We start from the raw sequence: 25129 nt of genomic DNA on the forward strand, positions 1-25129 counted from the left end.
TTTTATTAATCACCCAACTTCTTGCAAATTCTTTAAATAATAGTCCTGTACAAGGTATCTCCATAGCTGGTAAAGAAATTATTATAAGCCAGCTGGCTGACGATACTACACTTTTTCTGAAAGACGCTAACCAAATTCCCATATCGATCAATGTGATACAATCCTTTTCCAAAGCGTCTGGTCTATATCTTAACATTGAGAAATGTGAACTCATGGCTGTCAAAGATTGTGTGACACCTTCATATTATGGTATTCCAGTAAAAGAAGAACTTACATATTTAGGCATAACCATTACAAAGGATCAGAAGTCTAGAGGCTTACTAAATTTGAACCCTCTTATTAAAAAAGCCCAGAAGAAACTAAATCAATGGCTACAGAGGGACCTATCTTTAAAAGGTAGAGTCCTAATAACCAAGGCTAAAGGTATCTCTAGACTAACATATGGTGCGCTATCTTTATATCTTGACCGTAAAATAAGCAAGGAGATAGACCAGATGATTTTCAACTTTCTTTGGAGAAACCGTACCCATTACATTAGGAAAACTGTTGTAATGAACACTTATGAGAATGGAGGACTGAATTTTCTGGATTTTACTAATTTAAATAATACTTTTAAGATAAATTGGATAAAACAATTTCTAAGAAGACCCACTTCTATCTGGAATTTTATTCCTCATCATGTCTTCTCTACTTTTGGTGGCCTTAACTTCATGTTGTTTTGCAATTATAATATTGACAAAGTTCCAGTGAAACTTTCTGCTTTTCATCGGCAGGTTTTCTTGTCATGGTCCTTAATTTATAAACACAATTTTTCTCCACACAGATATTATATATGGAATAATCGGGATATATTGTATAAAAATACCTCTCTGTTTTTAGAATATTGGTTCCGAAATAATATCCTATTGGTGAGCCAACTGGTAAATGCAGAGGGTCTTTTACTCAGTTATAAAGAATTCTTATCACTTTACAAGGTCCCTGTAACACCTAAAGATTTTGCAATTGTTTTAGATGCCATTCCCTCAGGTGTTGCTATGTTATTCAGGAACCTGTCAAGGCCTGACCCTCAGAGCCTACCTTCTGTTGACCCTGTTGACTCATCAGTAGGAAAGATTTGTTTCTCTTTTGGTCCATTCAACAACAGAGCGATACGAACCTTGTTTCAGCAGGATGTTGTATCTATACCTTATGTCATGCCTTATTGGAATGGATTTATTGAGAATATCTGTTGGAAAAAAGTTTGGATGTTGCCACACACATACCTACTTGTTAACAAAATTAAGGAAGTTTCCTTTAAAATTATTCATAAATACTATCCTGCCAACCACTATATGAAGAAGTTTAAGGAAAACATCAACTCAAATTGCTCCTTTTGTAATGACCACCCAGAAACAGTTGTGCATCTTTTTTGGCATTGTATGCATGTAAGAAAACTGTGGCAAGACATCAGTAGGTTTATAATTGAACACATTTATGAAGATTTTACACTATTGTGGAGAGATGTACTGTTTGGATTCTTTACATACAATAGAAATAAGCGGAATCATTTTTATGTAATTAATTTCATTATTCTTTTGGCCAAATTTCATATACACAAATGTAAATTTACAAACAGAAAACCACATTTTCGTACCCTACAAAAATAAATTGAACTGTATTTTAAGACAGTTAAATGCTCTACTAACAAAAAAGCTGTTAGAATTGTAAGTATATGCATGTCCCTTAAGGTCCTTGTGTAATTGTAATGTGATATTGTACCCCTTAGCTCGATTGTCTATTGTTTGTAATCTATGTATGCTTGTGTTCCCTCATGTGCTTTATGTATTGATTTGAAATTAATAAAAAAAAAAAAAAAAAATATTTTTTTTTAAATTAAACAAAGCTTTGCTACGAGACTCGGTGAAGACGACGTACGGCGTAATGAAGTACGTCACGACGTAAACGGGGCATTAGTTCCTGTTTCGAAACCGGTCGCTCGCGTCATGGCCGCAGTACGCAGCCTACGGGTTTCGGTGAAGTCAGACTGCTCAGAGTCGGATTCAGACCGAGATGCCCGCGAAGTTGAACCGATGGAGGTGGAGGAGGGCGAACTCGAGGCAGAGGACATCCCCGTTAACCGGTCCTTGAATGAAGTGCTGCAGGTGAGTAAAGTTTTACGAGACCGCGGGCTCGCGTACCTTCTGGGCCTGCGGATAGTGTCTGGTTATTGGGGAGCTCAATGAGCTACTGTAGCAAGACGGCCAAGTAGATCACGCTAGCCACTGTAACTAGTCAATATCCTCGCTTTCAGTACCCATGTTTTTAGCTAGCAGCCAACTAGCAAGCTACAGTATACTTGTTGATTTTTAGCGGTAGCAAACTAACTAACTTTACATATTTTATGACGAACTAGGCTGGACACATTTTCTGATTATTATATTTTATTATAATAATAATTATATATTATTATCTTTGTAGTCGGTCCAAATGATTAGCCAAGCAAGGGAAGTTTGCAATTTAAACCTTCAGCCCTCGTTTTCAGTGTAGTTTGCAAGTGCACAATTATGTTCACTTCGGGGCATTGAACGCCCCATAATTCAATTCGCAATGATTGTACATCTGCTAAGAGATGTCCGCCAAAACTTAATTTAAACGTTAATATGGAGTCAACATACAAGTGTAAGTTAAAATGACAATTTTCCTTCTTCAGAAGTAGCTAGGCAGGCTAACGTTTAGTTAGCTAATTCATTTGCTAGCTATCATACAGTAGGCGTACATTAACGATATCATTATTAATATAAGTAATCATAATTGACTGTGACGCATATAAAGCACCCACAAGCTACCGGTGGCTGAAAACAACACAATCGTTGCGGGATGAACGAGTGAATTTCCGGGCAAGGGCGGTCCATTTAAAAATAATTCCTTCCTCCCTCACCCTGCCAGTGTATAATCTTGACAACGCTCTGGATTTAGGAACGCCCAGAGCGCACTCTGGCACTCCAGATTGCCCATTCGTAAATTCAATCTGGCAACGCTCTGGATTTAGGAACGCCCAGAGCGCACACTGGCACTCCAGATTGCCCATTCGTAAATTCAATCTGGCAACGCTCTGGATTTAGGAACGCCCAGAGCGCACTCTGGCACTCCAGATTGAATTTATGAAAACTCCCGAACCGTAAAATGTTTAGCTAGTCATTTGTTATGCTAGCAATAGGTTGCATAGTAACATAAACTTCTAGTATACTCAACTGAAACGATACCGTTCGTTTAGTGTACGAAAATGAACTAGTTAGTATATACTCAATTAAGAATGTAGTATACATTATGCAAATATGGGTATTCGAAAACACATCTTAGTTGATTGGTAGTTTTGAAGTAATCGTGGAAAAAATGGGTCTTATTTTAGGGCATTTTTCACCCTGCCAGCTCTTATTAGCACTGTGTCACCAACTGGCCTTCTTAACATTCTATTCCCAGCCCATTGTTTTACGTCACAATACCATCATTGCCATTGTGAGCAATGTAACCTGCCAGCGTTAACCTTGACGGCTGACCCATGGTAATTTATTATTAACAAGGTTACGGCTACTTCATGAGTGAGCTCACCGTTCACCTGGTTACACGTTGCGGTGACTCACGAGGCTAGGGATGCATCAAATGTTAAACATTTTCTGGTCATGTGTAACCATATATATATATATATATATATATATATATATATATATATATATATATATATATGTGTATGTGTGTGTGTGTGTGTATGTATTTTTTTTTTCTCAGAAAAGGGTGGAAAAATCCGAACAAAACGCATGTCCCTGTCCTCTTTTTCAAGATGTGGCTGATTTTAAACAGCCAGAATATATTTTTTAATTAAGAATAGCCTTTTTATTTTTTTTGACGATTTGTTGTTCCTAAATGGCTGCAGGGTAATTTGATATGCGTCAGGTAACCCACTTCATTACTTTGATAAGCCTTCTGCAGGTACCTCATTAAACAACACTTGCTAGGCTCAATCTGAGGTAGCAACTATGAGCTAGCTAGACCTATCCATTTGGTTTGAGCTATAAACCCACTGTTTTTTTTTGCCTTAAAAACCCTAAACATAACCTTAGGTATAACCTATTTTAGCCTTAACCCTAATTCTAGGGTAGCCTATAACACTTTTAGAAGTTGTTAATACCATATATATTACTAAATAGCATTTAAAAAAACATTTTTTAAATCCAAGGTAAGCATTTTGCTGTTTAGTTATTTTATGCTATTTATTATTGCAAGGCAGAACACTTGATTAACAAACCACGTTTTATTTGACATTTTTCAAATGTGATCTAGTAACCTCTATGTGAAAGTCCATTAATTGGTGTGGGGCAGGTTAGATCGACTGATCTCAGGAATGAATAAGAAAAATACACTTCATATTTTAGCTGCCTCACCAATGTCTTTGTGAATTAATAACTTTTAATTGCTAACTATTTCCAATAGATGGCAGCTCCCGAGTGGCATTATGGTCTAAGGCACTTCTTCTCAGTGCTTGAGGCATCACTACAGACCCTGGTTAGATTCCAGGCTGTATCACAATTGGCCATGGTCGGGAGTCCAATAGGGCAGCCTACAATTGGCACAGCGTTGTCTGCGTTATGGTTTGGCCAGGCTAGACTGTCATTGAAAATAACAATTTGTTCGTTAAATTGCCTAGTTAAATAAAAGACCCTGAATCATCGGTTAAGGGTACAAGCAGCAATATGATTGACATAAAACAGCATGCAACCAATGTTCCATGATTTTGTAAATGGTCACTCATTACTTTGTGTGTATAATCTCGTATTAGGCCTGTGTTGCTTTTGGGAGAGCAAAAATATAACTATAGCAGGTATTGAACCCCAGCCAAAGAGTTACTAGTCAGATGTGCTAACCTCAACCGTAGTATATGTAACTGATGTGAAATGGCTAGCTAGTTAGCGGGGTGTGCGCTAATAGCGCTTCAATCGGTGACGTCACTCGCTCCGAGACCTTGAAGTAGTGGTTCCCCTTGCTCTGCTGCAGCTTTTATGGATCGATGGGTAATGATGCTTCGAATGTGGCTGCTGTTTGTGTGCAGCGGGTCTCTGGTTCGAGCCCAGGTAGGGGTGAGGAGAGGGACGGATGCAAAACTGTTACATTGATGCTGTTGACCCGGATCACTGGTTGCTGCGGAAAAGGTGGTGGTCAAAAGGGGGGTGAGTGTAACCGATGTGAAATGACTAGCTAGCTAGTTAGCGGGCGTGCGCTAATAGCGTTTCAATCGGTGACGTCACTCGCTCTGAGACCTTGAAGTAGTTGTTTCCCTTCCTCTGCATGGCCCACGGATTTTGTGGAGCGATGGGTAACGATGCTTCGTGGGCAGTTGTAGGTGTGTGCAGAGGTTCCCTGGTTCGAGCCCAGGTAGGGGTGAGGAGAGGAACGGAAGCTATACTGTTACATATACATGCATTATGAAATCATCTTAATATCTCACGTGACCGTGTGAATGAACAGCGTCTGAATATAAAATACATAAGCGTGCATCTTCCACAGCCAGCCAATAAATGACATCATGCAACCCTTGTGGTTAACAAATTTACCTCAACATGCCCCTCGTTTCAGCGAGAAGGCAGAGTGCTCGCTGCCGTTGACGGCACAAGCTTTTAGCGGAGCTTGTTGAAATGGCTACTTGTCCGAGAAGGCAGAGCGGCTGGTTGATGAATTTAACAATGAATGTACTATGAAAACGTGTTGTTGTTGACCAGGGGTGACTGAATTAATGTTCATGATTATTGATAATAGTTATAGTAATCAAGTATAATATGAAAACGGGTAGTAATAAACATGAATCGTCATATTACAAAGTAATAGGTAAATAATTTTTCAGTCCTATGTCTTGAGTTAGCAGTGTGGAAATGGAGTTTTCTTCTGAAATGTAATTTGAGATCTTAGGTTGCAATCTATTGGAATTATTTAGCAATTGCAGTAATACTGAATAGTGTATATTCATACTAAAGTAGTAATTACTCAGAATTGCAAAATATAACATTTTATAATTAAGTTGATCACTTACAACCTTAAAATAACAATTTTATAGCATAACAATGAAACTGACATTAACCAAAAACACCATACTATTTATACGTCAATATAAATCTGGTAGCTCTCAAAAGAGCCTTTGCTTTGCGGAGCAGTTCGTTTTCCGGAGTTTGCTGCCTGCCATGTCATCAGTTATTGCCACGCTTTCACAGAGAGGCCTAGTTTACATTTAACATTCTTGTCATTTAGCAGACACTCTCGTCCACAGTGACTTACTAGAGCAATTCGGGTTAAGTGCCTTGCTCAATGGTATATTGACAGATTTTTCACCTAGTCTGCTTGGGGGATTGAACCTGCCACCTTTTGGTTAATGCCCTTAACCGCTAGACTACAAACTACAAAAAGGCAAATGGTGGTAGATAAATCATATGCTGGTTAAATAAGGATGCTCTTAGAACTTTCATACAGCCATTGTTTTGCAGAAATGGGGACATGTCTATTTCGCCAAGTATCTCAAGATACAGTGCCTTGCGAAAGTATTCGGCCCCCTTTAACTTTTTGACCTTTTGCCACATTTCAGGCTTCAAACATAAAGATATAAAACTGTATTTTTTTGTGAAGAATCAACAACAAGTGGGACACAATCATGAAGTGGAATGACATTTATTGGATATTTCAAAATTCTTTAACAAATCAAAAACTGAAAAATTGGGCGTGCAAAATTATTCAGCCCCTTTACTTTCAGTGCAGCAAACTCTCTCCAGAAGTTCAGTGAGGATCTCTGAATGATCCAATGTTGACCTAAATGACTAATGATGATAAATACAATCCACCTGTGTGTAATCAAGTCGTATAAATGCACCTGCACCTGCACTGTGATAGTCTCAGAGGTCCGTTAAAAGCGCAGAGAGCATCATGAAGAACAAGGAACACACCAGGCAGGTCCGAGATACTGTTGTGAAGAAGTTTAAAGCCGGATTTGGATACAAAAAGATTTCCCAAGCTTTAAACATCCCAAGGAGCACTGTGCAAGCGATAATATTGAAATGGAAGGAGTATCAGACCACTGCAAATCTACCAAGACCTGGCCGTCCCGCTAAACTTTCAGCTCATACAAGGAGAAGACTGATCAGAGATGCAGCCAAGAGGCCCATGATCACTCTGGATGAACTGCAGAGATCTACAGCTGAGGTGGGAGACTCTGTCCATAGGACAACAATCAGTCGTATATTGCACAAATCTGGCCTTTATGGAAGAGTGGCAAGAAGAAAGCCATTTCTTAAAGATATCCATAAAAAGTGTCGTTTAAAGTTTGCCACAAGCCAGCTGGGAGACACACCAAACATGTGGAAGAAGGTGCTCTGGTCAGATGAAACCAAAATTGAACTTTTTGGCAACAATGCAAAACGTTATGTTTGGCGTAAAAGCAACACAGCTCATCACCCTGAACACACCATCCCCACTGTCAACATTGGTGGTGGCAGCATCATGGTTTGGGCCTGCTTTTCTTCAGCAGGGACAGTTAAGATGGTTAAAATTGATGGGAAGATGGATGGAGCCAAATACAGGACCATTCTGGAAGAAAACCTGATGGAGTCTGCAAAAGACCTGAGACTGGGACGGAGATTTGTCTTCCAACAAGACAATGATCGAAAACATAAAGCAAAATCTACAATGGAATGGTTCAAAAATAAACATATCCAGGTGTTAGAATGGCCAAGTCAAAGTCCAGACCTGAATCCAATCGAGAATCTGTGGAAAGAACTGAAAACTGCTGTTCACAAATGCTCTCCATCCAACCTCACTGAGCTCGAGCTGTTTTGCAAGGAGGAATGGGAAAAAATGTCAGTCTCTCGATGTGCAAAACTGATAGAGACACACCCCAAGCGACTTACAGCTCTAATCGCAGCAAAAGGTGGCGCCACAAAGTATTAACTTAAGGGGGCTGAATAATTTTGCACGCCCAATTTCTCAGTTTTTGATTTGTTAAAAAAGTTTGAAATATCCAATAAATGTCGTTCCACTTCATGATTGTGTCCCACTTGTTGTTGATTCTTCACAAAAAAATACAGTTTTATATCTTTATGTTTGAAGCCTGAAATGTGGCAAAAGGTCGCAAAGTTCAAGGGGGCCGAATACTTTCGCAAGGCACTGTATATTTTGATGTTTTGAAGTTCTGCACCATTTTAATCGGGATAACATATTATTTCTAATAATGTACGTTTGCGCAGCATGCAATGCTGTAAACAATTGCTGAAAGTTCAAATGTACTCATGGAAGTCTGAGGTCTTCCCATTGCTTCCTATAGGTGGAGATATAGGTACAGTGGGGCAAAAAAAGTATTTAGTCAGCCACCAATTGTGCAAGTTCTCCCACTTAAAAAGATGAGAGAGGCCTGTTATTTTCATCATAGGTACACTTTAACAATGACAGAAAAAATGAGAGAACCACATTGTAGGATTTTTAATGAATTTATTTGCAACTTATGGTGGAAAATAAGCATTTGGTCACCTACAAACAAGCAAGATTTCTGGCTCTCACAGACCTGTAGAGGCTCCTCTGTCCACCACTCGTTACCTGTATTAATGGCACCTGTTTGAACTTGTTATCAGTATGAAAGTCACCTGTCCACAATCTCAAACAGTCACACTCCAAACTCCACTATGGCCAAGACCAAAGAGCTGTCAAAGGACACGAGAAACAAAATTGTAGACCTGCACCAGGCTGGGAGGACTGAATCTGCAATAGGTAAGCAGCTTGGTTTGAAGAAATCAACTGTGGGAGCAATTATTAGGAAATGGAAGACATACAAGAGCACTGATAATCTCCCTCGATCTGTGGCGCCACGCAAGATCTCACCCCGTGGGGTCAAAATGATCACAAGAACGGTGAGCAAAAATCTCAGAACCACACGGGGGGACCTAGTGAATGACCTGCAGAGAGCTGGGACCAAAGTAACAAAGCATACCATCAGTAACACACTACGCCGCCAGGGACTCAAATCCTGCAGTGCCAGACGTGTCCCCCTGCTTAAACCAGTACATGTCCAGGCCCGTCTGAAGTTTGCTAGAGAGCATTTGGATGATCCAGAAGAAGATTGGGTGAATGTCATATGGTCAGATGAAACCAAAATATAACTTTTTGGTAAAAACTCAACTCGTCGTGTTTGGAGGACAAAGAATGCTGTGTTGCATCCAAAGAACACCATATCTACTGTGAAGCATGGGGGTGGAAACATCATGCTTTGGGGCTGTTTTTCTGCAAAGGGACCAGGATGACTGATCCGTGTAAAGGAAAGAATGAATGGGGCCACGTATCGTCAGATTTTGAGTGAGAACCTCCTTCCATCAGCAAGGGCATTGAAGATGAAACGTTAGCTGCGTCTTTCAGCATGACAATGATCCCAAACACACCGCCCGGGCAACGAAGGAGTGGCTTCGTAAGAAGCATTTCACGGTTCTGGAGTGGCCTGGCCAGTTTCCAGATCTCAAACTCATAGAAAATCTTTGGAGGGAGTTGAAAGTCCGTGTTGCCCAGCAACAGCCCCAAAACATCTGCTCTAGAGGAGATCTGCATGGAGGAATGGGCCATAATACCAGCAACAGTGTGTGAAAACCTTGTGAAGATATACAGAAAACGTTTGACCTCTGTCATTGCCAACAAAGGGTATATAACAAAGTATTGAGAAACTTTTGTTATTGACCAACTTATTTTCCACCATAATTTGCAAATAAATTCATTAAAAATCCTACTATTTGATTTTCTGGATTTTTCCCCCTCATTTTGTCTGTCATAGTTGAAGTCTACCTATGATGAAAATGACAGGCCTCATCTTTTTAAGTGGGAGAACTTGCACAATTGGTGGCTGACTAAATACTTTTATGCCTCACTGTATGTCTGTTTTTATTTTTAAGTGCGTGTTGTGATTTGTATTTTTTTAACGATTCCTGAACCTGTGAGCAGAAACAAGCTACATAGGGGCAATACCAGAATAAATTATCTATTGATTCTGTCTTTACACAGCAAAATCTACAGAGCTGAGATTGTTGTATGCCCCATATACAGTTGAAGTCGGAAGTTTATGTACACATTAGCCAAAAACATTTAATCTCAGCTTAATCTTATTCTTTCTATTTCTATGGGCAAACATTTTTTCCCCCCTAAATCCTTATGATAAATGCTGCTCCTGAACCAGCCATAGTCTAGCCAGCTGGCTAATATTTAGAATACGGTGTAGCAACAACAGATGCATGTCAGCTAGCTTTCAGCATGTTATTCTTCCACCAGACGTGGAAATCCATGTTAGCTAGCTAGCAGCAAGTTATTCCTCCACCGCACGTGGAAATCCATGTTAGCTAGCTAGCAGCAAGTTATTCGTCCTCCGCACGTGGAAATCCATGTTAGCTAGCTAGCAGCATGTTATTCCTCCTCCGCACGTGGAAATCCATGTTAGCTAGCTAGCAGCATGTTATTCCTCCTCCGCACATGGAAATCCATGTTAGCTAGCTAGCAGCATGTTATTCCTCCTCCGCACATGGAAATCCATGTTAGCTAGCTAGCAGCATGTTATTCCTCCTCCGCACATGGAAATCCATGTTAGCTAGCTAGCAGCATGTTATTCCTCCTCCACACGTGGAAATCCATGTTAGCTAGCTAGCAGCATGTTGTTCCTCCTCCACATGTGGAAATCCATGTTATTCCTCCACCACACGTGGAAATCCATGTTCAGTATGCATAAACATTCTAAATGAAACTGAGAATGTCTGCAGTGATAAAATATCTCTTGACACAGTAGCTCAACCCTTTTTTGTGTTAGTGAACACAAGTATTGAATGTCTCTGCTTCGTGCCTAAGTGCGCTGTTCCTCTGGTGCATAGATTTGCACAATGGGTCCAGTGGCGATCATGCAGATCTGAATGGACACTGCACCAAGTGTGACCAGTGTAGATTGCCTCTACATTGCATTTGGATCTGTTTTATTTTCTGATAATTACAGAAAAAACTTCCATAAACAAATGCTGTAATGCCCTTATATTCCAACACCTCTCTTCCACATAGGTACAGTAGTCTGGGCCCAGTATAACAATCTCATTTCACATAACAGTACAGTATAATGCAAACTCAATGTACAGTATGAAATGTGAATGTACAGTATAGGCCTATGCTGACCTCTGCAAAGTACAAATTCACACGGAAGGGGGACATGAATAGCCAAGCAAGCCCAATGATGACATGTAACCTACAGTAGCTAGCTAACATGTACAGTAGGAACAGACACTTTACAAGATAAAAAAGTGAATAAATAACAAATGCATACATATCACAATGGTGGGAGACCATTTTTATAATGCCCTGTCAGAGACCATATAAATTCATTTTATAAGTGTCTTAACATAGGATTGATTATGACTTCTGGGACAATTTGACAGTAACCTACCTCTTCCACATGGGTACAGTAGACAGGGATGAGGTAATGGGGGCAGGTGACGTTTATATGGGGGAATGCAGAAGGAAGTGTGAAACATTAAAAGGGCACGTACAACAACAACAAGGAATGTACACCGATATCAGGCATGGAACTATTCAGATTGTGTAATTATGCAACATGAATTTCAGTACTTGACCACACCTGAAAGTGATCTGGCAAACATTTGCATGAATACTAGTTCCATCATTGAAAGATGAGGCTAAACCAACAGTCAAACTTTAACTGCCATAACACGTCTTGCCTTTGTTGACTTTGTGTTTCTAGGAGGCGATTCAGAGGACGGAGAAGAGCACAGAAAGTTTCCACTTCTGTGCACAGGCCAACCCAGCCCAGATTGTGGTACTAGACAGAGACACCATGAAGAAAGGTACATACACACACAGCGCTGGATAGAGACAAAAATGAAGAAAAGTACACGCAAATAGACTTAGCTGGCCTTTTTTTTATCACTTTCACACTTATTCACATACTGAATACACTCTCTCTTTCTCAGCCATCCCTAACTTGCGCCTGGAGGCGTTGCATGTGGCGGGTGTGGATGATATGAGCACCCAGGATGTGTTTGGCTACTTTAAGGAGTACCCTCCAGCACACATTGAGTGGATCGACGACACCTCCTGTGAGTAACACACAGCGGCAACGGACAACAAATGGGCTGTTTTAACATGTCATTAAATATGGTTTCCTAGGTAACGTGGTGTGGCTGGATGATGTCACTTCCACCCGGGCTCTGATCAACATCAGCCACGTGCCTGACCCAGAGGTGGTTACCAAAGAGACAGGCGACACCAAAGAACTTGGTGATCCCACCCAGGAGAGCAAGGGTACTGTTCGGCGCGTGTGTGCGCTTGTTCATGTACTGTCCAGTGTGTGTGTGTGTGTCCTTGTTCAATGTTCAGTGTCTATGTTTTATGATCAGATATAGTGGGTAATTGTGTTAATGGTCAGAACTGCGATGTGGTGCTTGTGTGGTCAGTCATATGAAGCATGTACTTGATGTGTTTTGTCACTGAAATTTGCCTGCCATTCTCTCAGCTCGAGGGCAATCCAATTCCGATGATGATGATGATGATGGAGAGGTGGAGGAGGAGCAAAAAGAGCCGGTGAAAGAGAACCGTGAGGAGAGTGAGGGAAAAGCCAGCGAGGGAGAGACTGAGGAGAAAACAGAGCCTGAGACCACCCAGGTAAAACTGTATGCCAGACCATTTTCTGTGGAAAACATTGCATGTTAGTAACCTGTGTGTGTGGAAACGCTGCATGTTGTTTACCTGTGTGTTTCAGGTGGACCTGCTGTCCCAGGCAGAGATTGAGTCACTGCTCCGGAATGACCTACGTCCAGCCACCAAACCCTTCAAGGGCAACAGACTCTTCCTGAGGTTGGCCACCTACGGTGAGATGCTTGCATACATGCATGCATGCATACATAACGTACATAAATAACATACATGCATGCATACATACATAACAAGCATGCATACATACATACATACATACAGTACCAGTCAAATGTTTGGACACTCTTTTCTTCTATTCTTCAAAGTAGCCATCCTTTGCCTCGATGACAGCTTTGTACAATCTTGGCATTCTCTCAACCAGCTTCATGAGGTCACCTGGAATGCATTTCAATTAACAGGTGTGCCTTGTTTAAAGTTAATTTGTGTCATTTCTTTCTTTAATGAGTTTGAGCCAATCAGTTGTGCTGTGACAAGGTAGGGGTGGTATAGAAGATAGCCCTATTTGGTAAAAGACCAGGTCCATATGCAAGAACAGCTCAAATAAGCAAAGAGAAATAACAGTCTATCATTACTTTAAGACATGAAGGACAGTCAATCCGGAAGGTTTCTTCAAGTACAGTCGCAAAATCCATCAAGCACCATGATGAAACTGCCACAGGAAAGGAAGAGAAAGAGTTACCTCTGCTACAGAGGAGTAGGATGGTCAAATAAAAATCCTTGAATGAGTAGGCGTGTCCAAACTTTTGACTGGTACTGTACAGACACGCTCACAAGACGTATACACACTACAAACAAAGGCTTTGGACACCAAGCTAGCAACATTTATAAGTCATAAGTATTAGTTTCTTCTTAAGAATTTGAAGTTGTATTTGATGTCTGAAGGAGTGGTAAGATTAGGATTCTGGTACAATGTTTCTCTCACTGTGTGTTCAGATGATAAGAAGGAGATGGGTGCTGCGAGGAAGAGCAGATATTACATGAAGTACGGCAACCCCAACTACGGAGGCATGAGGGGCATCCTCAGCAACTCCTGGTAACCACACACACACCGACTTCCTTACTTCAACATTCATTCATACTTGCTGGATAGGCACACCAGATGACCCTGTGGTGCGTCTCCATGGCGATACAGTGGTGTGCTAAGCCATCATGGCAGCCGCCACCAGACAGTCGCCACCAGACAGTCACCACCATGGCTGACTGGAACTGATATGCTGCTACACTGTTGTACATGGTCCTCCTTTGTCTTTTTGCTCACTATTTCCTGACATGACACCATCTTTAACTTTTTCTTTGTCTGCACTTTCCCTCTATCAGAAAAATACTAGGTCAACATTGCTAACATTCAGGGATGCAAACTAGTCACCTTTCGGCTGAATTTTGCCGTTTTAAATCCAAAATAGGTGACCTACGTGAATCGTGTAGATCCGATGAGGAAAGTTTAGCAGGGGGGGAGGGGGGGGGGTGCTTTGGATCACCCCTGGCTGTAAGCGAACGAGTGATGCGCGTTTGTAAGCGAACGAGTGATGCGCGTTTGTAAGCGAACGAGTGATGCTGGCACTATCCAAGGCTCAGCCAATCATTCACGCAACTGAAGAGAGAAGAGACAACCAGTTTGCTAGTTACAGAATCAGCGCGCGACTGAAGAGAGAAGAGACAACCAGTTTGCTAGTTACAGCATCAGTGCGCGACTGAAGAGAACCAGTTTGCTAGTTACAGAATCAGTGCGTGACTGAAGAGAGAAGAGACAACCAGTTTGCTAGTTACAGAATCAGTAGCTGGAGCTGGGCCTGGCTTAAGCTGGATGCCACTATAGAGGTGAAAGAACACACTTTCCTTCTTTCAATACAGTGAATGAAAGGGGTATGCCAGGTGTACTCTGCCTGAAAGAGATCTAATTATGCCACGAAAAGTGTCTCATGCTCTGCTGGCACATTGGAGAACAGATGTCCACAGGCAAAGTGTTCAATGTAATACCGTGCAGTATAGCCCAAAGATATTGCTTTTGTTGTGTTTAACTTGACAGTAAAACTTTTGTATGAGTGAGGGGGGATTATTATTAAATGTTTTACTCAGTGAATGTTATTTTTGCACACATGTAGCCTTGTGCACTTGATCAATGTCTACTATAGTGGCCACTATAATAGAGCAGCAAGAGAATGCCTGTTTGTTTCATTCTATTTCTACTTTAAGATGTTTTTTTCCCAAGTGCAATATTTAGATGTGTGTGTGTGTGTGTGTGTGGTCAGAAGTGTTCTATTATAAAGGCTGGCATGGTAACTGTAATATTAGTGCATTGTTTTTTTTCTCAAGACTTGAGTGTCATTTGCAGTAAAATCTAGGCAACAAATACCATTGGATTGAGTTAGGTTCACATGAACCACTATTTATTTTACACCCAGACTGATCATGGAGATCATGTTGTTTAATTAGTTAACCTGCATTTCCCCCGAGCAGGGATGTTTTCAGTGAAGAAGAAAGAGGTGTCACCTTTTTGGGACCTCACAGGTTTGCATCCCTGAACATTTGTTTGTCATCCACGTCTTGAACACAACAGAAATCATTCTCTTTCCCTTTTATTCTCCCATCACTCACTTTCTCTACTTATCTATTTTTCTGTCTTTTTTCAGTTTATTTCCACTTCTATCACAATGCTGGACATGCTGGTTAGTCTAGAATCCCCAAATGTATAACTGGACTTGGTAGCCAGTTCCAGTGCTTTAATTAATTATTCTGTCTAATCAGAGACTGATCTAAACCTGGGACACCAGGTAGAACAGAAAACCAGCAGTACTCTGGACCCTGTAGGGAAAGATTTGAATATCCCTGGACTAGAAGGTTAAGTGGATGTGGTTAGGTTAGAAGTTGAAGATATAGGGTGGATACTAGGTGAGGTATAGACTGTACTGTGTGAAGTATAGAAGGTATAGGGCAGGTACTAGGTGAGGTATAGACTGTGCTGTGTGAAGTATAGAAGATATAGGGTGAGTACTAGGTGAGGTATAGACTGTACTGTGTGACGTATAGGGTGGGTACTAGGTGAGGTATAGACTGTGCTGTGTAAGGTATAGAAGATATAGGGTGGGTATTAGGTGAGGTATAGACTGTACTGTGTAAGGTATAGAAGGTATAGATAGGGTGGGTACTAGGTGAGGTATAGGCTGCTGTGTGAAGTATATGAGTGGGTATGTTTGTTGCTAATGTCTGTCACCTTCTGCAGGAAGAGACGGTATCACACACGTAGAATTGTGAGCAAGAGCAAGAAACCCCTCATAGGGGACAGCATGGGGGACACACCACCCTACAAACACAGCCACTCTGGTAAGTACACATAAACACACACTGCTCTACACACACACTGCCCTACACACACACACACACACACACACACACACTGCCCTACACACACACACACACACACACACACACACACTGCCCTACACACACGCACACACACACACTGCCCTACACACACACACACACACACACACACTGCCCTACACACACACACACACACACACACACACACACACACTGCCCTACACACACTGCCCTACACACACACACACTGCCCTACACACACACACACACACACACACACACACTGCCCTACACACACACACACACACACACACTGCCCTACACACACACACACACACACACACACACACACACTGCCCTACACACACGCACACACACACACACACACTGCCCTACACACACGCACACACACACACACACACACACACACACTGCCCTACACACACACACACACACACACACACACTGCCCTACACACACACACACACACACACACACACACACACTGCCCTACACACACACACACACACACACTGCCCTACACACACACACACACACACACACACACACACTGCCCTACACACACTGCCCTACACACACACACACACACTGCCCTACACACACACACACCACACACACGCACACACTGCCCTACACACACACACACACACACACACACACACACACACACACACACACACACACACACACACACACACACACACACACACACACACTGCCCTACACACACACACACACACAGTGCCCTACACACACACTGCCCTACACACACACACACACACACACACTGCCCTACACACACACACACACTCTGGTAAGTACACATAAACACACCCTGACCCCCACATACCCTGCACCCTGCACCCTACACACACACACACACACACACACACACACACACACACACAGCCCTGCACACTGCCCTACACACACACACACTGCCCTACACACACACACTGCCCTACACACACACACACACACACTCAGCCCTGCACACTGCCCTACACACTCACGCGCACTGCTCTACACACACACACACACACACACACACACTGCCCTACACACACACACTGCCCTACACACACACACACACACTGCCCTACACACACACACACACTGCCCTACACACACACACACACACACTCTGATAAGTACACACAAACACACCCTGACCCCCCCACACACCCTGCTCTACACACGCACTGCTCTACCAATACACTGCTCTACACACACTGCTCTACAAACACCAACCCTGGGACCAACACACTCACACGCCACCCTAAATATACTTGGGTGACAACACGCGCAAACAAACATTTACAGACGAGGCCCAACTGCATGTGCAAATGTTAATTTCCAGATCCCCTGTGTTAATCTGACTTCCTCCCCTTCTTTCTCCTTCATCCCCCCCCCCCCCCCCCCCTCCAGCTGACCTGATCAACCTGCCAGAAGAACCAATAGAGGAAGAAGAGGATGAGGAAGAGGGGGAAGAGGACATGGACTCAGACGACAGGGTGGTGGAGTACAAGGAGAAGGGGGAAAGAGGGAGGGTGAGGGTGGGGGGCCCAGTGGTGGCCCTGTGGAGTCGTTTGGGAAGACCCTCTTCCCCCTCGGTCTTGTCAGACTCAGACAAGATGGACTATGACTTGGAGCTCAAGATGATCTCCACCCCCTCTCCCAAGAAGAGCATGAAGATGACAATGTACGCAGACGAGGTCGAGACCAACCTCAGGACTATACGGTCAGTGAGTGGTGGGTTACCATGTATTCTGACAAGGCCATGACCAACCTCAGGACTATACAGTCAGAATAGGACTATGTATCCTGACAAGGCCATGACCAACCTCATGAGCCTACAGTCTTTTTCTGTGAGTGTGTAGAATGTGGACCCTTTTAATATAGGTAAACATAGTGAAAACATTTGCTGTCTGTGTTTTTCAGACACTCTGCTGTTCGGCGTGACAGCGGCTCGGGGGGTAGTGGCATCCGGAACAGGATTGGTGGAGGATCGGTGGGTGAGACCAAAAGCAGTGCGGTGGAGAAAGTGATAGACGTGAGGCAGCTATTGGAGGAGAAGAGGCGTGGCCTATCCCAGCACAAACATCGCCACCCTGTGGCCAGCATTGGAAGTACGGGTCAGTTGTCCACCACTCTCCAAAGTCAATCAACTCTTTTTTTTGTCACGTGGCGAATACAACAGGTGTAGACCCTATAGTGAAATGCTGAATTACAAGCCCTTAACCAACAATGCAGTTTTAATAAGAAAAGTGTTCAATTATTTACAAAAATAAACTGAAGTAATACATAAATATAAATAACATTATCAATGTAATATTGTTCCCAGACACTGTATGTTGAGTGCTGTATTTAACCATGTTCTGGGTTGTGTGTGTAGATGTGAGGCAGCGGTTAGGGAAGAGGCCGTACTCTTCTGAGAGACGACACTCCACCTCTCCCGTCGCCTCCCGAGACTCATCCCCTCCCCGAGAGCCGATCATAGATGTGCACAGGCGACTGGGCGTGGTAATACAAGACACCCGCGGCCTCCACCCCGATTCGTCCAAAGACAGGAAATCAAGTAAATAAGGAAGAAAAACGCACATGTCCATATACTGCTAATAGTCAATAATGCAGTAGGTTTGTTGAAAAGACACTGATAGAAAGTGCTTTAACCTCTCTGGGATATTTGGGACGGTAGCGTCCCACCCCGTCAACAGCCAGTGAAAGTGCAGGGTGCCAAATTCAAAACAACAATCTCACAATTAAAATTCCTCAAGCATACAAGCATTTTACACCAGCATTTTAAAGATATCATTCTTGTTAATCCAGCCACAGTGTCTGATTTCAAAAAGGCTTTACAACGAAAGCACCACAAACGATTAAGTCACCACCAAGCCACAGAAAAACAGCCATTTTTCCAGCCAAAGAGAGGAGTCACAAAATGCAGAAATAGACATCAAATTATTCACTAACCTTTGATCTTCATCAGATGACACTCATAGGACTTCATGTTACACGCATGTATGTTTTGTTCGATAAAGTGCCTATTTATATCCAAAAATCTCAGTTTACATTAGCGTGTTATGTTCAGTATTTCCAAAACATCTGGTGATTTTGCAGAGAGCCACATCAATTCACAGATATACTCATAATAACCATTGCTAAAAGATACAACTGTTATGCATGGAATTATAGATCCACTTCTCCTTAATGCAACCGCTGTGTCAGATTACAAAAAAGCTTCACGGAAAAAGCACACCATGCAATAATCTGAGTACAGCGCTCAGAGACCAAAACAGCCAAAGAGATATCCACCATGTTGTGCAGTCAACAGTCAGAATTAGCATTATAAATATTCACTTACCTTTGATGATCTTCATCAGAATGCACTCCCAGGAATCCCAGTTCCACAATAAATGTTTGATTTGTTCGATAAAGTTCATAATTTATGTCCAAATACCTTCCTTTGTTAGGGCATTTGGTAAACAAATCCAAACGCACGTGCAAGTCCAGCCGAAAGGTCGGACGAAAAGTCCAAAAAGTTATATTACAGGTCGTAGAAATATGTCAAACTAAGTATAGAATCAATCTTTAGGTTGCTTTTAACATATATCTTCAATAATATTCCAACCAGAGAATTCCTTTGTCTGTAGAAAAGCAATGGAACGCGAGGCAACTTTCACATTAACGCGCATCACGAGCCCGGGGCCCTCTGCCAGACACCTTACTCATTCCCCTCACATTTGGCCCTCCTTCACAGTAGAAGCATCAAACAAGGTTCTAGAGACTGTTGACATCTAGTGGAAGCCTTAGGAAGTGCAACATGACCAATATCCTACTGTCTTCAATAGGGAATGAGTTGAAAAACGACCAACCTCAGATTTCCCACTTCCTGGTTGGATTTTTTCTCAAGTTTTCGCCTGCCATATGAGTTCTGTTCCACTCAGATATCATTCAAACAGTTTTAGAAACTTCTTCAGTGTGTTTTCAATCCAAATATACTAATTATATGCATATTATATGCTACTTAATACTGCCCCCCAGTCACCAAGAAATGAATATTGAACCCCCTCCCTCTCCAGGTCGTCTGTGGAACAGGCTCGGCCCCTCCTCCTATAAGGGCGAAGTTCCCGTGCGGAAGCCTCCCAGTCACAGAGCGGGTTCGGGATCAACCAGCTCCAGGTTGGGGGGGCGGGGAGAAGAAGACGTTGAGAAGGAGAACGACTCTGCACTGCAGAAGGTGTGGGGGGCCTTGATCAAACAGAAGGAACAGCAGACCCACAAGATGAAGAGGAGTCGGCTTGACAACCTGCCCTCGCTACAGATAGAGATCAGCCGGGAGAGCAGCAACGGGTCCGACTCAGACTCCTGAGAGACTGAGGGAGAGGAAGGGTAGGGAGGGGGCAGAGAATGAGTAGGGGAACGAGACATGTTGATAGAAACTGAGTCGGGGAAGAGAGGTGTGAGTGAAATGCAGAATAAATACAAATGGTGGTAGAGGGTTTAGATCAGTGTGGATTGGGTCATGCCTTCCTCTAGAGCAGAAAGGTGACCACCCCCACCCCTGCTCTCCTCTTGAGTTACTCGTCTCTGTTTAGATCCTTATGGGCCCCCGTCGCTGTGACCTGGTCCATCGTACCAACACAAAAGAACTGGACAGAATTGTCTGATGTGGAGAGAAGTTATGGACAGGAGGCATATGATCTCTGCAGCCCATGGGACTGGTGTTCTGATCAAATGTGTTCCTGTGACATTTTACTGATGGCCTACCTACACTTCAAGTCATGTCAAATATTTAAAGGGCAATATAAATGTCTCTGTTGGCCCCTGTGATGTCAACTACAGAAGAACTGGGACAAGGATAAGATCCAGATACTGAGCGCTCTCCATGGCTCTCTGTGTGTGTGGAACCAGACACAGGATCATACAGTCTATGGTATCTATGTGTGAGTGACTTTGAACAACAAATATTGAGTTTGTGGCATTTTATTTCCTTCCACAGGCTTGGCCCATAGAGACAACTAAACCAGATGAATCGATTCTCTACTGAAAGGTTTTGTACTGTCTCAATGTTTTATGTGCAAATGGCCAATGTTATGTTTTTCAAGGCGGAAGATTCTTCAATGCCTGTGCCATCCTTCAAAGCCCCATAGTACACTACTTTTGACCAGAGCCCTATGTAGGGAATAGTGTGCCGGTTTGAGGACGACCTTACATTCCCAGACAGAAAAGGAATTGATTTCATTAAGGCCTAAGCAGAAATAAAACATGTCAACAACTGTCTGCTTGTCTTGGCAATGGTGACAACTCTTTATTTGACCTGGTAATTTGACTGAATACAATCAACTAAAGGTAATTTTCCAAGAAGAAACATTGATAGGATAGCCTTAAAACATGTTGGTTTGGTGTCTTTAACAGTTCAAGAGTTAAGGTTGGGAAGTTATTGTGTGTGCACACAGTCAAGTTTGGTTTTATTTTTCAATTTTCTACATTATAGAATAATAGTGAAGACATCAAAATGATGAAATAACACATGGAATCATATAGTAGCCAAAAGTGTTAAACAATTCAAAATAGGTTTGAGATTCTTCATAGTAGCCACCCTTCCCCTTGACAACTTTGCACATTTGGCATTCTCTCAACCAGCTTCATGAGGTAGTCACCTGGAATGCATTGCAATTAACAGGTTTGCCTCGTTAAAAGATTATTTGTGGAATTGATTTACTTCTTAATGTGTTGGAGCCAATCAGTTGGGTTGTGACAAGGTAGGGGTGGTATACAGAAGATGTATACCATAATGGCAAGAACAGCTCAAATAAGCCCAACGCGAAACCACAGTCCGTTACTTTAAGACATGAAGATCAGTCATCTGGGAAATGTCAAGAACTTTGAAAGTTTCTTCAAGTGCTGTCACACAAACCATCAAGCGCTATGATGAAACTGGCTCTCATGAGGACCGCCACAGTAAAGGAAGACCCAGAGTTACCTCTGCTGAGAGCTACCAGCCTCAGAAATTGCAGCCCAAATAAATGGCTCACATAGTTCAAGTAACAGACACATCTCAACATCAACTGTTCAAACGGAGACCACGTGAATCGGGCTTTCATGGTCGAATTGCTACAAAGAAACCACTACTAAAGGACACCAATAAAAAGAGGAGACTTGTTTGGGCCAAGAAACACAAGCAATGGACTTTAGACCAGTAACCACGCCAGCCCAGGACAACCATATCTGGCTTCTTCACCTGCAAGATTGTCTGAGACCAGCCACCAGGACATCTGATGAAACTGGGTTTGCACAACTGAAGAATTTCTGCATAAACTGTCAGAAACAGTCTCAGGGAAGCTCATCTGCGTGCTCGTCGTCCTCAGCAGGGTCTTAACCTGACTGCTGTTAGGTGTCGTAACCGACTTCAGTGGGCAAATGCTCACCTTTGATGGCCACTGGCATGCTGGAGAAGTGTACTCTTCACGGATGAATCCCAGTTCCAACTCTCCTGGGCAGATTGCGTCGTGTGGGCGAGCAGTTTGCTGATGTCAATGTTGTGAACAGAGTGCTGCATGGTGGCGGTAGGGTTATGGTATGGGCAGGCAGGCATAAGCTGCGGAACAATGAACACGAGGCCCATTGTCATGCCATTCATCTGCTGCCATCACCTCATGTTTCAGCATTATAATGCATGGCCCCATGTCGCAAGGATCTGTACACAATTCTTCAAGTGTCCCAGTTCTTCCATGGCCTGCATACTCACCAGACATGACACACATTGTAAATGAGAACTTGTTCTCAACTTGCCTACCTGGTTAAATAAAGGTGAAATAAAATGTTTAAAAATGTGAGACGCTCTGGATCGACGTGTTTGCCAGCGTGTTCCAGGACCCGCCAATATCCAGCAACTTCGCACAGCCATTGAAGAGGAGTCGGACAACATTCCACATCCCACAATCAACAGCCTGATCAACTCTGTCATGCTGCATGAGGCAAATGGTGGTCACACCAGATACTGACTGGTTTTCAAATCCACGCCCCTACCTTTTTTTTAACGATATCTGTGACCAACAGATTCAAATCTGCATTCCCATTCATGTGAAATGCATAGATCAGAGCCTCATGAATTTTTCAATAGATTGATTTCCTTATATGAACTGTAACTCAGTCAAATCTTTGAAATTGTTGCATGTTGTTTATTTTTGTTCAATGTAGTTATAGTTGATAAAGATTCTAAAGAATTTGAAGTTAAGATAGTCTGAATGTTTTAAAGTTGGTCTTGTAGCTTAATTGGCCAAGGAGCAGGACAATTTTGAACAGCTACCTCTGTATTCCTGTGGTTCTCATTCAAACCATGTTAATTTATGCAAATGTAAAATGGTTATAGTTCAAAAAGTGTATAAATAAACTAATTAAAAATAGAAACGTCCTCTCACTGTCAACTGTGTTTATTTTCAGCAAACTTAACGTGTAAATATTTGTATGAACATAAGATTTAACAACTGAGACATAAACTGAACAAGTTCCACAGACATGTGACTAACAGAAATGGAATAATGTGTCCCTGAACAAAGGAGAGGGTCAAAATCAAAAGTAACAGTCAGTATCTGGTGTGGCCACCAGCTTCATTAAGTACTGCAGTGCATCTCCTCCTCAAGGACTGCACAAGATTTGCCAGTTCTTACTGTGAGATGTTACCCCACTCTTCCACCAAGGCACCTGCAAGTTCCCGGACATTTCTGGGGGGAATGGCCCTAGCCCTCTCTAGAGGTCGACAGATTATGTTTTTTCAACGTCGATACCAATTATTGGAGGACCAAAAAAAGCCTGACGATTTGTATTTATTTATTTGTAATGACAATTGCAACAATACTGAATGAACACTTATTTTAATGTAATAGAATACATCAATAAAATCAATTTATCCTCAAATAAAAAATGAAACATGTTCAATTTGGTTTAAATAATGCAAAAACAAAGTGTTGGAGAAGAAAGTAAAAGTGCAATATGTGCCATGTAAAAAAGCTAACGTTTAAGTTCCTTGCTCAGAACATGAGAACATATGAAAGCTGGTGGTTCCTTTTAACATGAGACTTCAATATTCCAAGGTAAGAGGTTTTAGGTTGTAGTTAATATAGTATTTATAGGACTCTTTCTCTCTATACCATTTGTATTTCATATACCTTTGACTATTGGATGTTCTTATAGGCACTTTAGTATTGCCAGTGTAACAGTATAGCTTCCGTCCCTCTCCTCGCCCCTACCTGGGCTCGAACCAGGAACACATCAACAACAGCCACCCTCGAAGCATCATTACCCATCGCTCCAAAAAAGCCGTGGCAAGGGGAACAACTACTTCAAGGTCTCGGAGCGAGTGACGTCACCGATTGAAACGCTATTAGCGCACACCCCGCTAACTAGCTAGCCATTTCACATTGGTTACACCAGCCTAATCTCGGGAATTGATAAGCTTGGAAGTCATAAACAGCTCAGTGCTTGAAGCATTGCGAAGAGCTGCTGGCAAAACGCACGAAAGTGCTGTTTGAATGAATGCTTATGGTAGGCAGCCTGCTGCTGCCTACCATCGCTCAGTCAGACTGCTCTATCAAATATCAAACCATAGACTTAATTATAACATAAGAACACATAGAAATACAAGCCTTTGGTCATTAATATGGTCGAAGCCGGAAACTATCATCTTGAAAACAAAACGTTTATTCTTTCAGTGAAATACGGAACCGTTTCGTATTTTATTTAACGGGTGGCATCCCTAAGTCTAAATATTGCTGTTACATTGTACAACCTTCAATGTTATGTCATAATTACGTAAAATTCTGACAAATTAGTTCGCAGCGAGCCAGTCGGCCCAAACTGCTGCATATACCCTGACTCTGCGTGCAATGAAACGCAAGAGAAGTGACACAATTTCACCTGCTTAATATTGCCTGTTGACCTGGATTTCTTTTAGCTAAATATGCAGGTTTAAAAATATATACTTCTGTGTATTGATTTTAAGAAAGGCATTGATGTTTATGGTTAGGTACACGTTGGA

General features: G+C 42.3%; 1 protein-coding gene across 2 annotated transcripts; it reads left to right on the forward strand.

Moving 5' to 3' along the window:
- Window positions 1-1900: 1900 nt before the first annotated feature.
- Window positions 1901-21372, forward strand: LOC110491259 (nuclear cap-binding protein subunit 3). 2 transcript variants are annotated; one of them, XM_036950231.2, is made up of 12 exons: window positions 1901-2141; window positions 11777-11879; window positions 12006-12131; window positions 12202-12336; window positions 12548-12696; window positions 12794-12902; window positions 13681-13780; window positions 15968-16068; window positions 17518-17830; window positions 18031-18224; window positions 18485-18667; window positions 20172-21372. In XM_036950231.2, exons 1-12 carry the CDS (start codon window positions 1983-1985, stop codon window positions 20459-20461), a joined length of 1962 nt encoding a protein of 653 aa, XP_036806126.2. In that variant the 5' UTR covers window positions 1901-1982; the 3' UTR covers window positions 20462-21372. The 2 variants fall into 2 exon arrangements, with proteins under 2 accessions (XP_036806126.2, XP_036806132.2); XM_036950237.2 differs by having other exon boundaries at window positions 1907-2141; window positions 18031-18218.
- Window positions 21373-25129: the final 3757 nt, after the last annotated feature.

Source organism: Oncorhynchus mykiss, chromosome 2 (assembly GCF_057628025.1).
Source record: "Oncorhynchus mykiss isolate SJ-2025 chromosome 2, ASM5762802v1, whole genome shotgun sequence".
Classification (NCBI taxonomy): domain Eukaryota; kingdom Metazoa; phylum Chordata; class Actinopteri; order Salmoniformes; family Salmonidae; genus Oncorhynchus; species Oncorhynchus mykiss.